The 20,941-nt window shown below is 41.0% G+C and overlaps 1 protein-coding gene across 5 annotated transcripts in view; it reads left to right on the plus strand.

Annotated features, from left to right (window-relative positions):
• The window catches only part of neb (nebulin), a 67,151-nt gene that overhangs the window by 23,689 nt on the left and 22,521 nt on the right, over positions 1–20,941 (plus strand). For 4 of the 5 annotated variants that reach the window (XM_084362782.1, XM_084362785.1, XM_084362784.1 and 1 more), the window contains 54 exons: positions 1,413–1,724; positions 1,833–2,036; positions 2,202–2,306; positions 2,502–2,609; positions 2,704–3,015; positions 3,103–3,306; positions 3,426–3,530; positions 3,624–3,731; positions 4,203–4,514; positions 4,602–4,805; positions 5,803–5,907; positions 6,088–6,195; positions 6,306–6,617; positions 6,718–6,921; positions 7,011–7,115; positions 7,219–7,326; positions 7,427–7,738; positions 7,832–8,035; positions 8,182–8,286; positions 8,771–8,878; positions 9,011–9,322; positions 9,677–9,880; positions 10,004–10,108; positions 11,113–11,220; positions 11,315–11,626; positions 11,832–11,936; positions 12,042–12,140; positions 12,257–12,358; positions 12,867–12,974; positions 13,088–13,399; positions 13,494–13,598; positions 13,706–13,810; positions 13,914–14,018; positions 14,140–14,247; positions 14,365–14,475; positions 14,805–15,002; positions 15,385–15,489; positions 15,664–15,768; positions 15,862–15,966; positions 16,075–16,182; positions 16,271–16,384; positions 17,308–17,505; positions 17,676–17,780; positions 18,006–18,110; positions 18,222–18,329; positions 18,568–18,675; positions 18,786–18,893; positions 18,999–19,103; positions 19,208–19,312; positions 19,405–19,503; positions 19,618–19,722; positions 19,924–20,028; positions 20,126–20,230; positions 20,391–20,495. In XM_084362782.1, the coding sequence (XP_084218908.1) occupies positions 1,413–1,724; positions 1,833–2,036; positions 2,202–2,306; positions 2,502–2,609; positions 2,704–3,015; positions 3,103–3,306; positions 3,426–3,530; positions 3,624–3,731; positions 4,203–4,514; positions 4,602–4,805; positions 5,803–5,907; positions 6,088–6,195; positions 6,306–6,617; positions 6,718–6,921; positions 7,011–7,115; positions 7,219–7,326; positions 7,427–7,738; positions 7,832–8,035; positions 8,182–8,286; positions 8,771–8,878; positions 9,011–9,322; positions 9,677–9,880; positions 10,004–10,108; positions 11,113–11,220; positions 11,315–11,626; positions 11,832–11,936; positions 12,042–12,140; positions 12,257–12,358; positions 12,867–12,974; positions 13,088–13,399; positions 13,494–13,598; positions 13,706–13,810; positions 13,914–14,018; positions 14,140–14,247; positions 14,365–14,475; positions 14,805–15,002; positions 15,385–15,489; positions 15,664–15,768; positions 15,862–15,966; positions 16,075–16,182; positions 16,271–16,384; positions 17,308–17,505; positions 17,676–17,780; positions 18,006–18,110; positions 18,222–18,329; positions 18,568–18,675; positions 18,786–18,893; positions 18,999–19,103; positions 19,208–19,312; positions 19,405–19,503; positions 19,618–19,722; positions 19,924–20,028; positions 20,126–20,230; positions 20,391–20,495 (8,142 nt within the window). The remainder of the gene's footprint in view (positions 1–1,412; positions 1,725–1,832; positions 2,037–2,201; positions 2,307–2,501; positions 2,610–2,703; positions 3,016–3,102; positions 3,307–3,425; positions 3,531–3,623; positions 3,732–4,202; positions 4,515–4,601; positions 4,806–5,802; positions 5,908–6,087; positions 6,196–6,305; positions 6,618–6,717; positions 6,922–7,010; positions 7,116–7,218; positions 7,327–7,426; positions 7,739–7,831; positions 8,036–8,181; positions 8,287–8,770; positions 8,879–9,010; positions 9,323–9,676; positions 9,881–10,003; positions 10,109–11,112; positions 11,221–11,314; positions 11,627–11,831; positions 11,937–12,041; positions 12,141–12,256; positions 12,359–12,866; positions 12,975–13,087; positions 13,400–13,493; positions 13,599–13,705; positions 13,811–13,913; positions 14,019–14,139; positions 14,248–14,364; positions 14,476–14,804; positions 15,003–15,384; positions 15,490–15,663; positions 15,769–15,861; positions 15,967–16,074; positions 16,183–16,270; positions 16,385–17,307; positions 17,506–17,675; positions 17,781–18,005; positions 18,111–18,221; positions 18,330–18,567; positions 18,676–18,785; positions 18,894–18,998; positions 19,104–19,207; positions 19,313–19,404; positions 19,504–19,617; positions 19,723–19,923; positions 20,029–20,125; positions 20,231–20,390; positions 20,496–20,941) is intronic. The other variant, XM_084362786.1, reaches the window with a different exon arrangement.

A 20,941-nucleotide genomic window follows, 5' to 3' on the forward strand; every position in this document is an offset into this window, starting at 1 on the left:
AGTCAGATGATTGTATAATAGTTTTTTCTTTTTAACACTTTATTTAACAGGGTTTACATAAGGTGACATGACACCGACATGAACATGAAGGAGTCTTTAGAATCTTTATGTCTGTTGTCATTAAGTGGCATTGGGCCATTTCTGTCACTTTTGCTGCAAAATTGACAGTTTGAGATGTCTTTGTTACAGTATGACAACTTGACATTAAGCTAGATGACATACAGTAGCATTTTATAAACACATAGCAGGCCTGATAATCAAACTTAAATAAAACCATCTGCTTTATGTGTTAACATTACTTTAAACTGTCATGTGTAGTTGGTTTAACATTCCCTATGAAGAGACCATTGTAATTCTGTCACGAATATAAAATGTCATAATGTGTTATTACAATGTCAAACGTTTTTCTAACGGTCTGATGAATCATGCTCTTGACCTCAACTAAAACGGTACAATTTCGACTTGTCAGTGAAGGTGCAATGTGTAAGAATTTTGTTAAAATTTTCAAAAATTAAAATTATTAGCAGAATTTGAAGAAACAGTGTTGACGTAATGTCAAAGACGTCTATGTACTGTGAGTTATCTATTGAAGTTAGCTACTAACCTGCCAGTTCCTAGCAATTTTGTACCTCAAGAGGTAATACTCCAATAATGAAAAACCCCAACAGTCTCCCCATGGTCTGAGCTCCCAGTCCGAGTAGAGCCAGCTAGTACGACTGCTAGCTGCACAGTTAACTAAGCTTAAGAGCTGACAGCAGCTAGCTGTGTGTTAGCAGCAGTTTGGAGTTTTTTTAGAGTATGAATTTGACAGATAGTCAATTCTCACATATCGCACCTTTAAGACAACATTATATATGACAAGACCGGTTTGACAATAGGGAAAACATAGCAAGGTGATTTAGGGAGTCATACTTGTTTCTAAAGTAAGCTAACTACTAACTGCTGCTAACTGTATCTACATGCTGTTAGCAAGCTAGCTCAGTTAGCTGTGGAGCTAGCCCTCCTAGGGATCATCCCCATGTTCCCTGGGTCCTATGTTCCCCGCTTTGTATGTGACCGGGGAACATAGGACCTTTTTTTTGAAAAAGGGTCCTATGTTCCCCGCTGTTAGGGTTAGGTTAGGGTTCCCCAATCGGGGAACATAGGACCGGCGGAACATAGGTACGCTCCCCACTCCTATTAGCTGATTCAGCCCAGGATGCCAGAAGCCTAAAATGGCAGGGAAATGACCTTCATACTGTTAATCCCTGTCATCAGGCATGTTCAGTCTGCTTACTAGACACAACACTTGGATCAAACACAGCATCTGTCACTGGTATTTATTGTGATACTGTGCTATCTACCGTATATATAATTTCATATTTACCCTAACCAGAGTTCGGTCACTAAAACTCTCACATTTGCTTTTTCAGTACAAGTACCATACAGGATACCGTAAGCAGGTCGGCCACCACATTGGTGCTCGCTGCATCCAGGACGACCCTCTGCTCATGCTGGCTCTGAACTCAGCCAGGATTGCCAGTGATGCCCTGTACAAGAAGGACTTCATGAAGTCCAAGACCAAGTTCCACCTGCCAGTGGACATGATTTCCTTTGAACTGGCCAAGAAGAACCAGATTCAGGTCAACCACGCCAACTACATCACCCGCCTCCACAACTGGACCTGCCTGCCAGACTCCAATGATGTCCGTCAGGCCAGACATGCATATGACCTCCAGAGTGATGTGAGTATGAATCCTTGAATTTATACAATGGAAAGTTATAATGTTTACAAATGTATATTTTTAACTTTTTGAACATTTGTCACCATAACAAACTATTTTTCTGTCCAGGCTGTTTACAAGGAGGACTACAAGATGCTGCAGGGTGTTGGATGGGTGCCTATAGGTTCACTGGATGTTGAGAGGACAAGGACAGCTGGTGACATCCTGAGTGAACATAAGTATCGTCAGCACCCAAGCAACTTCAAATTTAAAATGACCACAGAAGACATGCCGATGGCTTTGGCCAAGGACAACGCTCGGGTTATGAACAAGGTATGAAATCATCAGTCCTCAAAGTGCAGTTACATGTAAAGAACTCAAAATTAAGCAGTTGAACTACTTATATTGATAGAATCAGGAAATTCTAATTTGCAAACAAATGCATACTTGCAGAGTTCATGATATGATGTGCTCTCTTATTGTTTTTTATGACTGCAGAGTGCCTATGTTGAAGCCTGGGACAAAGAGAAGACGAAGATCCACATCATGCCTGATGCTATGGATGTTCTTCTAGCCAAAGCAAACAATGTCAACTACAGCTTGGTAAGTGGAAAATTAAACATAGTAGGGTAAAGCAACTCTCACATATTGATTACTTTAAATGAAGGCAAAAAGATATGCCTCATTAATTAAGATCTGTTTCTGTTATCAATACATGTATATCTAATAACTCAATCATACTTATAATGAAACATATATATAGACTTATGTCTGTGCGGCGTTTGTGTTTGTTTACAGAAAAAGTACAGACAGGCACATGAAGATTCCAAGAAGAAGGGTTACGATCTGCGCAATGATGCCATTTCCATCATTGCAGCCAGGGCTTCCAGGGACATTGCCAGTGATGTGAGCTGTTGGATTTTTACAATAATAAACAGGTACCACACATTTATCACAGTTCATGTGACCGTGGAACTTTGTTTGTCATTTGCTTTTTCAGTACAAGTATCATACAGGATACCGTAAGCAGGTCGGCCACCACATCGGTGCTCGCTGCGTCCAGGACGACCCTCTGCTCATGCTGGCTCTGAACTCAGCCAGGATTGCCAGTGATGCCCTGTACAAGAAGGACTTCATGAAGTCCAAGACCAAGTTCAACCTGCCAGTGGACATGATTTCCTTTGAGCTGGCCAAGAAGAACCAGATTCAGGTCAACCACGCCAACTACATCACCCGCCTCCACAACTGGACCTGCCTGCCAGACTCCAATGATGTCCGTCAGGCCAGACATGCATATGACCTCCAGAGTGATGTGAGTATGAATCCTTGAATTTATACTATGGAAAGTTTTTAACGTTTTGGAACATTTGTCACCATAACAAACTATTTTTCTGTCCAGGCTGTTTACAAGGAGGACTTCAGGATGCTGCAGGGTGTTGGATGGGTGCCTATAGGTTCACTGGATGTTGAGAGGACAAGGACAGCTGGTGACATCCTGAGTGAACATAAGTATCGTCAGCACCCAAGCAACTTCAAATTTAAAATGACCACAGAAGACATGCCCATGGCTTTGGCCAAGGACAACGCTCGGGTTATGAACAAGGCATGAAATCAACAACTACATATGGATATGATGAGGAAATTATTTCATCATGGAAAATGTGTACTTGCAGACTTCGTAATGTATGTAAATTGTCATGTTGTTGGTGTTTGTGACTGCAGAGTGCCTATGTTGAAGCCTGGGAGAAAGAGAAGACGAAGATCCACATCATGCCTGATGCTATGGATGTTCTTCTAGCCAAAGCAAACAATGTCAACTACAGCTTGGTAAGTGGAAAAATAAATACTTTCGGTGGTTCGGCACTTTAACTGGAAAAGTTAGATACTTAACATCTCTGGGATGATTCTGTTTGTTTACAGAAAATGTACAGGCAGGCACATGAAGATGCCAAGAAGAAGGGCTATGACCTCCGCAATGATGCCATTTCCATCATCGCAGCCAGGGCTTCCAGGGATATTGCCAGTGATGTAAGTGTTTCACTTTAGTAATTTAAAGTTCAAAGTAAAGTAATAATTTGTATGTTAAATGCAAAGTACATTTTACAGTGGGCAACTAATTTGTTTGCCAAAAGAGTATACAAAATACATTATTTTTATATACTATTATTAATGATATATGTTGTTCTGAGCTAAATTGCATTAATGGTCATTATATTATCTCTGTTGCACTGCATTTCACCTTATATTTTATATAAATATATATAAATATAATATAATATAATATAATAAAATATAGAAGCTTACAATAATATGTGTATATATGACAGATGACAGTCAATCTTATGCGCATCCTTCAAATAAAATGTTACTGTTGTTTTTTTGCATCATAGTATACTGTTTCACTCTGATTTTTCAAATTTTTCAGTTCAAAGACACTGATATTGTTGCTTTTCAGTATTTATGATGTTATGATCATTTGTTTGGTTTTATCATTTGCAGTACAAGTATCATACAGGATACCGTAAGCAGGTCGGCCACCATATCGGTGCTCGCTGCGTCCAGGACGACCCTCTGCTCATGCTGGCTCTGAACTCAGCCAAGATTGCCAGTGATGCCCTGTACAAGAAAGACTTCAACAAGTCCAAGACCAAGTTCAACCTGCCAGTGGACATGATTTCCTTTGAACTGGCCAAGAAGAACCAGATTCAGGTCAACCACGCCAACTACATCACCCGCCTCCACAACTGGACCTGCCTGCCAGACTCTAATGATGTCCGTCAGGCCAGACATGCATATGACCTCCAGAGTGATGTGAGTGTGGTCTCCCTCACAACTTGTTTTCATGTACATGCTACCAAATATGTCAGGAATTGAATTTTGCATTACTGTGCTTCACAGGCTGTCTACAAAGCTGACCTGAAGTGGCTCCAGGGTATGGGTTGGGTTCCCATTGGCTCACTTGACGTGGAGAAGGCCAAGAAGGCTGGAGAAATCTTGACTGATATAAAGTACCGCCAGCACCCCAGCACTGTTCCCTTCACCAGCACCTCAGATGCCATGAACCTTGTACTGTCAAAGCATAACGCTTTGACCATGAACAAGGTAGAGTTCACAATAATTTTTGGTAAAATGCAGATTTGTTTTTGTGTGAAAGGGCTTTTAGTTCATCATAGTGATGCACGGGTTAACCCATAACCCGCGGGACCCAGGAACTGCCCTATGTGCCAGGCAGGTTTGGGTCAGCTTTTCATGGAAATACCTCAGGGTTTGAGTGGGCGCAGGTCAGTGACTGAGAAAGCAGTGTTCAGAATAGGTTAATAACTTAGAAAAACTTGCAAAAACATGTTGGATGTTTCTGTCACTCTCTCTGTCTCTTAATTACACATACACACACACACACACACACACACACACACACATTTGCCCTCAAATACGCTGACATATCCCCTCATCTCTGTGCTGGCTTGAGCAGTGCTGTGCATTCCAGCAACAAATGCATCCAGTGAGTGTGCTTCCAGCTCAGCTGGCCGTGTTTGCGAAGCGCGTCGAAATAGGTTAAAGCCTGGAACTGTGGCCTCAATTCTTTTTCTACACAGTGCAGCCAAATACGTGGCTAAAACACTGCAGAGTAGGCCTACCTATAAGGCTACTATTTGGCTATAGTTCACAGTTAAGATGTGAAGAAAATGTTTATGTGCGTGAGAGAGTGAATGAGACAGGCAGAATTCATGCTCAAAGTTTAAAGTTGTTCGAATGTTCAGACTTCTTTTTGCTGCTATATTCAACAGTAAATACCATTGTTTGGATCAGTTCATTTACTTTTGTAATTTACTTTATCATTTAGTTGAGATCATCCCACTACTGTGAGCGGGGGAGAAAGAGGAAAAAGAGAAAAGAGAGAGAGCGCTCTGTACTGGACTCTTCCGCTCTTAGCAGTGGGATCAGCTCTGTGGAGAGCATGACAGTGCTCAGTTATTTATCTTATTCCTCTGTATTAACAATTGGAACGGGTCCTTGTCTGACGCATCACTAGTACATAATGATTACTTTAATTTGCAATGGAAAAGTTAAATTTACATTCTTTTGTGGTTTGTTTCAGCGTCTCTATACGGAGGCATGGGAGAAGGATAAGACCAAAGTGCACATCCAACCTGACACTCCTGAGATAATCCTCTCTCAGCAGAATGCTATCAACATGAGCAGGGTGAGTATAATCAAACCTACTATTATTATCTGACTTGAATTAGCAGCCAGATGAGATTCTTAAAGTGGATTCTGATCAAAATCCATACTATCCTGAAACTTTCCCGAATCAAGTGTCAAAATTAGACCTTCATTTGTCAAAACAGTTAACAGAAGTATTCATATATGTTTTGCTTTACAGAAACTATACAGACAAGGTTTTGAGGCCGACATCAAGAAAGGTTACTTCCTCCCTCCTGATTCAATCTCTGTCAAGGCTGCTAAGGGCTCCAGGGAAATCATCAGTGATGTGAGTGACTCATAATGCACCGTTAATATAATTGGTGCACTGGTATTAAACATAATTTGAGAGATTTTCTAGTTGTAACACAAAATGTTTTCTGCTGCTGATATCACCAGTACAAGTACAAGACAGGATACCGTAAGCAGGTCGGCCACCACATCGGTGCTCGCAGCTGCCAGGACGACCCTCTGATCATGCTGGCTTTGAACTCAGCCAAGATTGCCAGCGATGCCCTGTACAAGAAGGACTTCAACAAGTCCAAGACCAAGTTCCACCTGCCAGTAGACATGCTGAGTCTTGAGCTGGCCAAGAAATGCCAGATTCAGGTCAACCACGCCAACTACATCACCCGCCTGCACCAGTGGACCTGCCTGCCAGACTCTAATGATGTCCGCCAGGCCAGGAAAGCCTATGATCTGCAGAGTGATGTAAGCCCTTCTGAGACATTCGCTGCATACCTCAATATATTTTACCATGTTGACTGTGCTTACGTGTTTTAATGTTACCCGTATACGCTTTTTCCAACAGGCTGTATACAAAGCTGACATGGATGAGGTCATAGGCGTAGGATGGGTCCCCATTGGTTCACTTGATGTGCTGAAGGCCAAGCACGCTTCAAAAATTCTCAGCGACCATCTGTACAGGCAGAAACAAGACGAACTGAAATATACAACAGACATGACTTCCATGCCCATGGTCTTAGCCAAAACAAATGCTGACATCATGAACAAGGTAAAGAATATCCTGTCCCTCTTTTACAATTTTTGTTCAATCTTACCCTGGTGATTACATTGGTGTTTTTTTTCTGTCTCTCACCACAGAAAGACTACCATGCTGCTTGGGAGGCTGACAAGATTAAGACTCATGTGACCCCTGACCTACCTGAGCTTTTGCTTTCTAAAGCTAATGCATACAACATCAGCAGGGTATGGTTTGGTTTGCTTTGACTTACACTAGTATTAAAAATCACTGCTAGGTGGCATCATAATTTTACATGCTATAATTCAACTATTTTCATCTCTTTTTCAGAAACTATACAGGGAAGGTGTTGAGGAGATCTTCAGGAAGGGCTATGATATGAAGCCTGATGCTATCTCTGTTATTGCTGCCAAACGTGGAAGAGAGATCATCAGCGATGTACGTAACATAATTATGAGAGCTTTTCTCTCTGATATTGACATGTGCTTATTTGTGCAGCATTCTGTTTCTCATAACTTCACTGTTTCTCTTTATGCAGTACAAGTACAAGACAGGATACCGTAAGCAGGTCGGCCACCATATTGGAGCCCTCAGCTGCCAGGACGACCCTCTGATCGTGCTGGCTCTGAACTCAGGCAAGATTGCCAGTGATGTCCTGTACAAGAAGGACTTCAACAAGTCCAAGACCAAGTTCCACCTGCCAGTGGACATGCTGAATCTTGAGCTGGCCAAGAAATGCCAGATTCAGGTCAATGATTTCAACTACCGCACTCATCTGCACAACTGGACCTGCCTGCCTGACTCCACCGATGTGGTCCAGGCAAGAAAGGCTTACGACCTGCAGAGCGATGTGAGTAATAACAAAGTCTCATAATGTGTGTCCTGAACACTGCAAGAATGTTACTCCCTGTGACTCCCCTTTTCCCCTACCTGTGACTTGTAGGCTGTGTACAAGGCAGACATGGAATGGATCAAGGGAACAGGTTGGGTGCCAATTGGTTCAATTGATGTGGAGAAAGCCAAGAAAGCAGGAGAGATCCTGAGCGACATCAAGTACCGTCAGCATCCAAGCAACTTCAAGTTCACTGCCAAGACAAGTGACATGCCATATGTCCTTGCTCAGGCCAATGCCCAGATCATGGACAAGGTAGAGAGAGAACACCTTATTGAATGTTATTTCACCATTTATTATTGTTATTTTCATTTTCTTTGGAGGGTATGTTGTGAAAGTATGTAGTTCTAAGGCTCAGATAAAGAACGTCTCACTAAACCATGTCAATCTGCCGTTTACAGAAAGCGTATGTTTCTGCCTGGGAGAACGATAAGACCAACCTTCACGTCATGCCCGACACCCCAGAGATCATACTGGCTAAGCAGAATAAACTCAACACCAGTCTGGTAATGCAGTGCTTCTTCATGTGATTGTATGATCAATTTGGACATCGTAGATTATTATCATATCAGTAATTGTTAACGTGCTTTAGTTTTCCAATCAGTTAAATGTGCTAAAGTTTAAAGGTCCCATACTGTAGAAAGTGATATTTCCATGTCTTTTTTTATCGTAAAGCAGGTCTAGGTGCTATATGAATACTTTGAAAGTATCAAAATGTCCATGAAAAAATGCACACAGCATGACAGTATGAGAAAAAATAATGTGTTTTTTAAACATTAAAGCATGTAAACACCCAAAATAAAAGTATGAACCTGAAACTAAGCATAATTTGGGACTTTAAAGAACGAAGGACATTGTCATGTAGTTGTTCAATTTCACATCTAGTGTCAAAGAAATTGTCTGCTCCAAAGGTTGTGTATATTTTATTATAGTCCAGAACACACTGTGTTTATGTCAGAGACCCTAACAGCATAATTGTTGTCTCCCCAGAAATATTACCGTGAAGGCTATATGGACACCATTAACAAAGGCTACTTCCTTCCCAAAGATGCAATTTCTGTTTTGGCAGCCAAGACCTCCCGAGACATCGTCAGTGATGTAAGTCTGCACCACTTATTTCTATACATTTTTCTATTCCCTTCACTTTATAATTTTCTGCAGCATTTTTTTTTATCTCACTGCAGTTTGTATTGTGGACCTGATCAAAATATTTCCATTCCCAATTTTCAGTACAAATACAAGGCTGGTTTCCGCAAGCAGTGTGGCCATCACATTGGCGCCCTCAGCATTAACGACGACCCGCTGTCTTTGTTGGCCGCTCACGTAGCCAAGATCTCCAGTGACAACATCTATAAGAAGGACTTCAACAAGACCAAGACCAAGTACCACCTGCCTGTAGACATGCTGACGATTGAACTTGCCAAGAAATGCCAGCAGCAAGTGAATGACTTCAACTACAGAACTCACCTACACCAGTGGACCTGCCTGCCAGACTCCAGTGATGTGGTTCAGGCGAGGAAGGTCTATGACTTACAGAGTGATGTAAGTACATGTGAAGTTTAGTGGACAGTGAGTGTTTGGAGTTTGTTTTTAGCTCTTATCCTCCTCTTACTGTCACAAAAGTATCATTACCATAAACTAAAATGTGCTTTCAGTTATGTTTTCTTTAACTATATGAACACATTCTTAGGGTTGTTGGAGTCTGTATATTCGTTAGTTTCATAGATGTTCAGATCACTCCATGCATTTTTAAACTAGAGCTGAATCCAACAAATTCAGTGGAAATCCCTTCGTCCATATTTTGAGTCATCCAGCAGTCAGACAAATACAAAACCTACAATAACCAAAAACTTAAAATGGTATTTGGTTGGATTAAAACTGATATTTATTTTACAGGCTGTGTACAAAGCTGACCTGGAATGGCTGAGAGGATGCGGCTGGTCACCTCAGGACTCAGTGGACGTCGTCAAAGCTAGAAATGCCCAGGCTATTATCAATGAAAGGCTGTACCGCCAGCCCCCAAGCACCATCAAGTTCACCAGCGCAGTCGACCTCCCAGCTATACTCTTGTCTAAGCAAAACGCTGACAACATCAGTGATGTAAGTAATACCATCTGTCTGCATGCTAAATGCTTTCTAGCAGTAAATATTTTGTGCAATTATCAGTATAAATAAGGGTGACTCCATAAAGAAGTTCATGTTCTTGTTTTTTCTTTCTTACAGAGGAAATATAGGGAAGTCTGGGACAAAGAAAAGCTCAACATTCACCTGCCACATGACAGCCCCGACTTTGTGCTGTCCAAGGCCAATGCTGTCAACATCAGCAATGTAAGTTTGCATTTGTTCAATCACTGTACCAGTTCTGCCTATGTTGTAATGCTGAAAACAATTTCAATATGAATATATCTTGACTTTGATGTGCTGACACTATGGGCCGGATCTACTAAAGGTTTGCGTGTATTAAAACGTGTGCAAACTCCTTGCACACGCAAAAAAATGTACAAACTGATTTACTAACAGTGCGCAAAAAGGGTTTCGTCTGTCAAAGGTGCAAAATAGCGCGTCTGCATCCAATTAGTACGTTTGCAATGAATATGCAATATGGGGCGTTTACACGCAATTGTGCGTGTTCTGGGTGGAGAAAATGTAAATATATTAATTTAGCACACGCAAAGTGATTTATCAAACCTGAAAGCAATTTTGCTCATAGAAACTGCGTCTATATTTAACACGTCTCAAAGGGAAGTGCAAACGGTTTGTATGTGTAATTGTGCACACATGGCTGCCGTTATTGTTGCAAGAAGGAGATGCCGAAACAATGGAAGCCTGTTTAATTTGCAGACCTTTTATTATACGCCAATTTTTCTTTCGTTCTTCATCTGATGTCTTGGTATCTCCTTTTCACTTCATCCACTGTTCGCCTGTTTTTTCCAACAACATTAATTTTTTCACCGATTTTCTCCCACACGGCGTTCCTTTGCGCGACCGTCAGATTCCTTTGCTGCAGCTCATTGAAATGTTTTTTCGCTTCCTCTACCAACACTTCTGATTCCAAAGGGTCAAATTTCACTTTGCGCTTTCGCTCTCTCAAACTCGCCATGCTGAAAACCATGAAACACGCTAAACCCTCATTTAAATAGGCGTGTCTCCAACACATTTGCACCTGTTGTCATTAACGCAATCACTCTTAGTAAATCGCCCGCAAACCGCGGTTCAACCCCAGGCGCAAATTTCCAGATTGCGCACGCAGATAAGTACACGCAATTTGGGATCTTAGTAGATCCCGCCCAATGTCTTATAGTGTTTTTAAACATACTTTTTGTTCTGTGCAGAAACTGTACTCAAAAGCATGGGATGACCAGAAGGCCAAAGGCTACCATATCAAGGAGGATGCCATCTCTGTGTTGAAGGCTAGAGCTTCCAGAGATATCGTCAGTGATGTAAGGAGAAAATATGGATAAGGTTTAAATACAACAAGTTGATAATTGAGATACTGTCTGACTTTTCATTCACATTTTATCTCTTCTGTTTTAGTACAAGTATCATGAGGGATACCGTAAGCAGGTCGGCCACCACATCGGTGCCCGCTGCGTCCAGGACGACCCTCTGATCATGCTGGCTATGAACTCAGCCAAGATTGCCAGTGATGCCCTGTACAAGAAGGACTTCAACAAGTCCAAGACCAAGTTCAACCTGCCAGTAGACATGCTGACACTTGAGCTGGCCAAGAAATGCCAAATCCAAGTCAATGACTTCAACTACAGAACTCTTTTGCATCAGTGGACTTGTCTGCCAGACTCCACCGATGTGGTCCAGGCCAGAAAGGCCTACGATCTGCAGAGCGATGTAGGTTGATCCTAGTGCTCGTGGATTGTACTCATTTACATACACTATTGTAACAATCATCAAATATATCTCCCATCATTTGATGTTATATATACTCTCTATACACCGATTTCAGCACAAGAAACTCTCACTTTGTGGTAATTGTCTGCATACATTTTGAATTTCATGGAAACATAAAAACAACTCTCCTGTTCTGTTTCCTCAGGCTGTGTACAAAGCTGATTTGGAGTGGTTGCGAGGATGTGGATGGATTCCACATGAGTGTGTGGATGTTTTGAAGGTGAAGCATGCACAGAAGATCCTGGCTGATGTAAGTTGAACTACAATTTGACTTTTTAGTTCAAAATCAAAAACATTTATATTCATTTGTAAAGATATTGTTCTTATTCCACATATCTTTCTTGCTTTTTCATAGAGAGGCTATCGTGTCAAGTTGGATGAACAGAAATTTACAGTTCCAGTCGACAGAGTCGACATGATCTGTGCCAAGAATGCTGCTGGTGTCCTCAATGAGGTAAGGATGAATCCCTGTTTGGATAATTTAGTCTTCTCTTCGGTTTACTACCTGATAGAATAATTGCAGATTAGAGTTTTTTTGGTAACCAAATTTTAATTTCTCACACCTCTCAGGCCACCTATCGTGAAGCCTGGCACCAGGACAAGACCAAGTACACACTGGTGGACACTCCAACTCTTGCCACAGCCAGAGAGGTGGCGAAGAACGTTCACCCGGTAAGATTTGCTACGTGTTCAAAATCAACAAGACTTTGTCCTGTACCAGTTTTAAAGCTGCAATAAGCTGCAATAATTAATCGATTAGTCATTCAGAAGAAAATTATTTGCTTACTATTTTTATGGTCAAATAATTGTTTAAGTCATTTTTAAGCAAAAATGTCAAACTTTTGCTGGTTCCAGCTTCTTAAATGTAAAGATTTGCTGCTCTTCTTCATCATTTATGACAGTAAATGAGAACTCTTTGGGTTTTGGACTGATGGTAGGACAATTGAAGCAATCTGAAGATGTCACTTTGGGCTCTGGGACTTTGTCATGAGCATTTTTCTCAATTTTTGACATTTCTATGGACTAATTGATAAATCGGTTTATCATGATAACAATCAGCAGATCAATCAATAATGAAAACAGTCGTTAGTTGCAGTACATAGCAGTTTATCCTGTATTATTATCAGCTTAAGAGCAATGCACAATCATAAACCATAACAACTATTTCCATCTCTTGCAGAAACTGTACACCAAAGATTGGGATAAGGTCAAAGCCACAGGTTACTTCATGCCTGGAGATGCTGTACCAATCAAGCAGTGCATCCAAACTTCTAAAGTGCAGAGTAATGTGAGTAGAGGGGCAAAGTTGCATCTTTCTTCTTCCTTAATGAAAACAAGTTATTCTTAATTTATTTGACGGCACAACAACAATGTAGATACTGATTTCCCTCTGTCCTGTAGCACAAATACCTTGAGGCATACCGTAAGCAGGTCGGCCACCACATCGGTGCTCGCTGCGTCGAAGACGACCCTCTGCTCATGCTGGCTCTTAACTCAGCCAGAATTGCCAGTGATGCCCTGTACAAGAAGGACTTCATGAAGTCCAAGACCAAGTTCCACCTGCCAGTGGACATGCTGCAGTTTGAACTGGCCAAGAAATGCCAGAGACAAGTCAATGATGACAACTACAGAACGCGCCTACACCAGTGGACTTGCCTGCCAGACTCCAATGACGTCACGCAGGCCCGCAAAGCCTATGATCTTCAGAGCGATGTGAGTGCTAGTCACAACAACTGAGGGCTTATTTATCTCATACACATTAAAGTGAATCTTCAATCTTAACGTGCAACGTGGTTTCTGTCTTCAGAATGTGTACAAGGCTGATTTGGAATGGCTCCGTGGTTGTGGCTGGGTGGCAGCTGAATCTGTTGAACACGTCAAGGTCAAGAAGGCCCAGGAGATACTCAACGATGTATGTTTACTGTATTGTATTCAGTCTTCTGATTTGGCAATTTTCTTAAAGCACATTTTTGTGTCACTTCATTGTGTCTCACTGTGAGACTGTAATTTTACTTGCAGAGGTTCTACACGAAGAATGCCAAAGACTGCTTTGGAAAATTCACCCTGATTGTAGACCGCCCTGAGCTTATCTTGGCGAGGGTTAACGCTGCCAACCTCAGTGATGTAAGTAAAAATCTTTTTTTTTAAACAGCTGCATTTCAAGTGGAATGTCAATAAGTAATAGTTACATCTGAAATCGAAATTCTGTTTTTTCTTTCTGCTTTAGCTGAAGTACAAAGAGACTTTCAATGCAGAAAAGGGTCAGTACATTGGTTCAGAAGACACTCCTCAACTGGCCCATAGCAGGGAGGTCAGCAAGAACATCAGTGAGGTAATGTAGAATATTTAGCTACTTCTTTCATTTATTCTTTGATACATGATTTTTGTTAATTTGTATATCACATATCGAATCAGCCTTTTTAAAAGACCTTGCCTACTCTGTGTGATTTCAGAAACTCTACAAATTGGCCTGGGACGATTCTAAGGCGACAGGCTACCAGCTGGACCATGAATACATCCCACTTCTCTCTGGCAAGAAGGGCAGGGATATTGCTAGTGATGTGAGAGTCTTCTTTATACTTCCCTGTGCTGATAAGACAAAAATCACATGGACTCACATTTTCTTTTTGTAGTATGTAAAACAAAATTAAGAGTTTCATTGTTTCGGATCCTACTAGGCCAAGTACAAGGATGCCCATGAGAAGGCAAAGGGTCACTACATGGCTTCTACCCTGGTGGATTTCCCTGAGGTGATGCGCTGTGGAGACCAGGAGAAGAACAAGGGACTGGTAAGATGTCAATAATAGTTTGTGCATTTATCCCATACATATCAAAGCATTTTGATACTATTTCAAGGCACATACGTTTAACGTTTAGTAAAGTGAAAGATCACCTTTTCATCAGGTAAATGGTCTGCTACATACTTGGGCCAGATTAACTTTAAATTATATATTACTTACTTAATACTCAATGAATTGAATTCAATGCTTGAATGACAAAAGATTATGATTTACATTTGTTATAATCCACATTAACTTTAATTTAGGGTTAGGGTCCATTTGTTTCACACTGTTAATGACATTGCCAGTAACCTTCCATGGGTTCTGTGTCTTTATAGAGGGTCTACCATAAGGATTACCATCAGACCAAGACCAAGACCCACCTCCCACCCGACATCATCGCTAACCAGGTAGCAAAGCGGTGCCAGGATATGCTGAGCGACGTTCTCTACCGCACCTACCTGCACCAGTGGACATGCCATCCTGATCAGGAGGACGCCATTCGTGCCCGCAAGACCAACGAGATTCTCAGTGATGTAGGTCCTTCTTCCAGTGCTCATTTGCTGACTTGTACATGCTTAATGTGCAACATCTTGTGGCAGAGGATTGGGCAAACTCATGTTGTAACTGTTTTAAAGATGTTATTGTAGATATACAGGGATTTTACTTGATAACCATCTTTATATATCAGTATTTGATAAAAGCTTTCGTCTTTAATAATTGAGTGAAAGCAGTTATTTTGCACTCCAAAGTAACCAAGCAACTCTATGCCAAGACAAACGTTTGTTTAGATATCAACTTGATAAACAGTATATACAGTAATAGATTAGATTGCAAGTAAGAGTATACAAAAATCCAGATTTTCTCTCTCTTATTGAACATAAAAATGTTGTGCTTTTTGCTGTTGTCATTTAACAGGTCTTCTACAAGGATGACCTGAACTGGATGAAGGGTATTGGTTGCTTTGTCTGGGACACACCAGAGATCCTCCGTGCCAAGAAGTCCTACGAGCTGCAGAGTGATGTGAGTAACAACATGGAAGATCACAGGAAACCTTCAGAAATGTTATTGATCATTTACTGTGGTGTATTGAAGATGTTTTGTTTTTTTTTAACCTTCCTTAGAAAATACAAAATAATTTCATTCTTGTGTTGGTGGAACTGTGATAATTTACCCACAAAATATCTTCCCTTATAGCTTAAATACAGAGAAGAAGCCAAGAAAGAGTTCAACAATTACTCCATTGTGACAGACACCCCAGTTTATGTGACTGCTGTCCTGGGTCACACCTGGGCCAGTGAGGTGAGTGAGCTGGACTTTTAAAAACACAGAGAGAGAGTGATTGAGTTCAAAACGCCTAATTGAGTGCATTAATTAAATCCTGGTCATTGACAGCTGACCTACAGGGAGGCTTATCATAAGGAGAAGCACCTGTACACTACTGTACTGGATACCTACGACTACGCCAGATGCCACAACTTCAAGCACTACTTCAGTAACGTAAGTAAAGATAAATATATTAAAACATTTTTACAAGACATCGTCATTATAAAGTGGATGCTCACACACAACAACTTGTTGATACATTTCTGGCTTTTCTGTCAACAGAAAAACTACACTGATGCCTGGGACAAAATCAAAGCCAAGAGCTACCAGATTCCACACGACGCCCACGCCCTGCAACACGCCAAAGTGCAGAAAGTCATTCTCAGCAACGTGAGTTCAGTTAATTGCATTCCATGTTACTACCATGCCGGGATTTTCTTCACATTAAAAGACAATATGAATGCCATTTCCCCTTTAGGTGAAGTACAAGGAGGATTATGAGAAGTTCAAATCCCTCTACAGTCTGCCCAAGTCTCTGGAGGACGATCCCGCCACTGCTCGCTGCGTCAAAGCTGGAAAGCTGGTCCTGGATGTAAGTTAAAGCCATTTCTTCTTCCACATCTCTGCATTTCTTATAATTAGGAATATCAGAGCTGCACTGGTAGAGTAGCTCTGTTTTCTGTGAAAACTATTCTTTATTTGGTTATTTCTCCCATCTTCTTTACACCAAAATATTTCAACATAGGTTGACAGTTTCCTTTAGAAGGGGTTTGTGACATTTGGTCAGTGTAGGTGGTGAGGACCCAAATGCATAAACACACAGGAGGGAAACAGGATTGGGAACTAAAAACGAGCTTTAATAAACAGCGGGAAAAATCCAAAAACCATATAATGCAAAAAACCAGGACGTGTAAACACAAAGTCACAACACAAAAAGCTCAAACAATGCACAACCAAAAGCAAAGTTCTAATCTGGAAAAACACGAGGAACAAAAAACTAGGAACATACCACACGGAGACACGGGGAGACAGTGGAAGACATGGGAACAGGCTCAGGTGAACAAAACAGGTGAATCACAGAGGACGAACTGACAAAGACATCAGGGAGCACACAGACTATATGCACACGAGGGGCTGATTAATAAACGAGACACAGGTGAACACGGAAAAGGGGCGGGTAATTCACACAAAGGGAGGAATTGAAAAGCAGCACACAACACATGAGGGCAAAACTTCAAAGTAAACCAGAAAATCACAGGGTTGCTTTATTTCTAAGGTCTTATATATACAAACAATTCAAATGAAAATTTGAAAAAAAAATTCAAATTACAATGAAATCACTGAAAAACAATGAAAGTAATAACACAAACATATCACAATAAAACTAAAAGACATAAGTAGTACAATATACACAGGAAAATATCCATATTATTTGTCTAAAAATATAATATTTGCATCCATTATGCCAGAACTGATAACAAAAAAGTAAGAACATCTGTTGTCCATCTTTAATAGCGCCTGTACAAAGAGAGCTATGAGAAGACCAAGGCCAAGAACCACATCCCCGCAGACATGCTGGAGATCCTGTCTGCCCGCAACACCCAGTCTACCGTCAGCGAAATCGGCTACCGCAAGTACCTGCACCAGTGGATATGCCTGCCTGACATGCAGGTGTACGTCCAAGCACGCAAAGTCAACGAGCAGCTCAGTGACGTAAGTAACTGCCCTCAGCTTGATATTCTGCTTGTTACTGCATACTGTAGCCTTATTAGTGCCCAGACTTCTTGAGTGCATACAAAAAGGGTCTGGTTTATACCAATTTATATACAAACACGTCTGTCATAGTCACTTAACTTGTGTGTTTTGTCGTGTGCACTTCACAGATCTTCTACAAGGATGACCTGAACTGGCTGAAGGGTATCGGCTGCTACGCCTGGGACACACCAGAGATCCTCCGTGTCAAGCATGCTGGTGATCTTCAGAGTGAGGTTAGCCCACCCACTGCATTAATTCTAATTCTCCCCTCTTTTTCCAATCCTCTTAAGTTATTTGGTTTACTGCGGTCATTTATCTTGTTCAATTTTTCTTTACACCCCTCTTCTGTTTGGCACTCAAACAGCTTTCATTATTTTCCCTTACAGTAAATCCTCCATACTGCCTATTGTTTAATCAGAGCTGATGCTGACGGCCACATTCTTGGGTTTTTATTCCAGAACAAGTACAGAGCCAAAGGTGTTGAGGCTTTCAAGGAGTACTCAGTGGTGACAGACACTCCCGTGTACGAGACGGCCAAGCAGAATGCTCAGAACCTGAGCGATGTAAGTGACTCTATAAATGTTGTTAACAATGTCAACTCATGAGTATATTTCATTACATTAAAAAAATCACGAACATAAATCTCATCTTTTTTCTTTCTTCTCTATTTCCAGCTGCACTACCGTTATGATTACAACGCCAATGTCAAGGGCACCAACACTGCTCCTGCTGTTACTGTTGAAACAGAAAGGGCACGCCTGGCTAACTACATCCAGAGTGATGTGAGTGATGATAATATTCCATTACATTCAGCTTACTTGCTTAGAAATTACCATCTGATATGTACAGTGTGTATAATGTGAGAATATTTAGAAAAATATATACACAACACACACTGTTGTGTGAGCAGTACTTTGAGATTTCACATACGTTTTCATTTTAAGACTGGTCAGCCAATATGCGTGTTTCTGTTCAAGCTGAATGCATCTTGTCTCACTGTGTTGTCTTGGCCTCTCTCAGAACTGGTACAAGGAGGCCAACAAGAGCTTCATGCCCACTGGCTACTCCCTGCCCAACGACACCCCGCTCATCAAGCAGGCTAAGAAGAATAGCATTGTCGCCAGCGATGTAAGTGCTGTCACTGTCTTCAGTCATCCAGTTATTCCATTCTTTTGACTGCAATCAAACCTTTTTGCTCATGTATTTCTGATGTTGCTCTTTTACTTATATTTGTGCAGGTAAAGTACAAGGAGGCCTATGAGATGACGAAGGCTAAAGCCTACACTCTTCACCCAGAGGGTGTCAACTTTGTCAACTCAAGGAAGGCTAACAAGATCTCCAACGAAGTAAGATAAGACGCTGCTGCTATTGTTGACATCAGACACGTTAGTGTTGATGGAGATATACATGACTACAGGATAAAACACATTTGTTACCTTCTTCTTCCCCAGCGTCTGTATCGGGAGGTCTACCACAAACAAAAGGACAAGATCCACACAACCTACGACACCCCTGATATCAAACAAGTCAAGATGAACCAGGAACACCTCAGCGATGTATTGACCTATTTTCACACAGTTTATGTCAATCATGTTCCCATTTTTATTCATAATGTAGTATTTTTTATTCATGCCATCTTTGTGATCCCTTCTCATTCTAGTTGTGGTACAGAGAGAAATACAACAACACCAAAGGCCAGCTGATTTCTATGCCCATCACGCCCCAGCTGATGCACTGCTACCATGTCAATGAGATCACCAGCGATGTATGTTAAAAAGAAGAATACATTTGATGCACATTGTCACAAAATTAACTTTAAAACTTTTGTTGAAAATGGGGAAATCATTTTGTTTTTAGCTGAAATACAAAGAGGACCTGCTGTGGCTGAGAGGCATTGGCTGCTTCTTGTATGACACTCCAGAGATGGTCCACGTGCGCAACATCACCAAGCAAAGGGTATGTGTTTCCATTTAGATTGAATATTGCTGTATGTCATTCATTTTCATTTCATAGTCAGCGTCTTGCAGTGGCTTCACGGTCATTTGTGTGGCTTGTTTTTCACTTCTAAAGGTGAACTATCCAGTGGAGGCAAAGAAGAACCTCGCCAACTACTCCGTGGTCCTGGACACACCAGAATATACTCGTGTGACTGAGCTTAAGAGCCACATGAGCAACGTGAGTTGTTTTCCCCAGACGCACACATTATATGAACAGTCTCATTTTTTATTGCCAGGCCTCCAAATAAAATAAATGTCCTTGTAGTTAAATTTAAAAAGCTTGTTTTCAAAAAGGTTTTTGTATTCTGTGAAAAAATAAAGATTTCAAACAGATTGAATTGAACTCTGGACTTGACTTTTTCTGCTCCTCTATTTTCAGATGATCTACAAAGCCCAGAGCAAGGAGGAAATGGCTAAAGTCACTACCACAGTGGACGGTGTGGACATCCAGAGAGCCAAATGGGCCCAACAGCTGACTAACAAGGCAAGTTCAGACAGCCGTTACTCACTGGATGAGTTGTTTTACATGGATTCTTGTCTTTTCTGGTAATCTTATCATTTTTTTCTCTGTTTCTCTGCAGTACCTGTACATAGATTTGGCTGCTAAGGAGAGAGCTCATTTCACTCCAGAATCTGAAACTCCAAACATGGACCATGCCAGAAAGATGAAAGTGGTCTACAGTGATGTAAGTCTTCCCCTTCCTCATTTCTTCTTTATTTTTGCATGAGATTCCTTACACCTTCATAACTTACCTCCATATGACATAAATACAAATATCTTAATAGTGTTTGTATTTCTATTTAATTCTATTTCTAGCATGTTACATGAATGATTTCTTCCCTTAGAACAAATACAAAGAGCAATATGAGAAGATGAAGCACAGATACACGGCCATTGCTGATACACCTCTCCTGATCCGTGCCAAGAAATCCTACTTCCAGTCCAGTGACGTGAGTATGCTTCATAACAAACAATTTTATCTACATCACTGCCACGAAGCAGGGTTTATCATTTTTCTAATTATTTGTAGTTCCCCCTCTAGCTCTTCTGCTCAACCTTCCATTAAGCAGTAAACCCATGTTTGAATTTGAAGATATATCATACAGAGAGAGGACTTTTAGTGACAGTCTGGTATTAACTGTTCAATGTTTCTCAACTGATTTCAGAACAGTAGTCTGTAAACCTAAACATTACACCTGTGTTATTTCACCTGAAGAGGCTACTAATTAAGCTTAAATTTTTTGTTAGTTAATAGAGATTTTTTTATGTCATGTACGATAATAATAACAGTTTTCTTGAAATTTCACACCTACCACAAAATACTCAGTACAAAGCAGTGCAAAATGAGTCATTTGCCTTTGAATAATGATGACTGATAAAGAAAAGAGACTATAAA

Source organism: Pagrus pagrus, assembly GCF_965226575.1.
Source record: "Pagrus pagrus genome assembly, chromosome: 9".
In the NCBI taxonomy this organism is placed as follows: Eukaryota; Metazoa; Chordata; class Actinopteri; order Spariformes; family Sparidae; genus Pagrus; species Pagrus pagrus.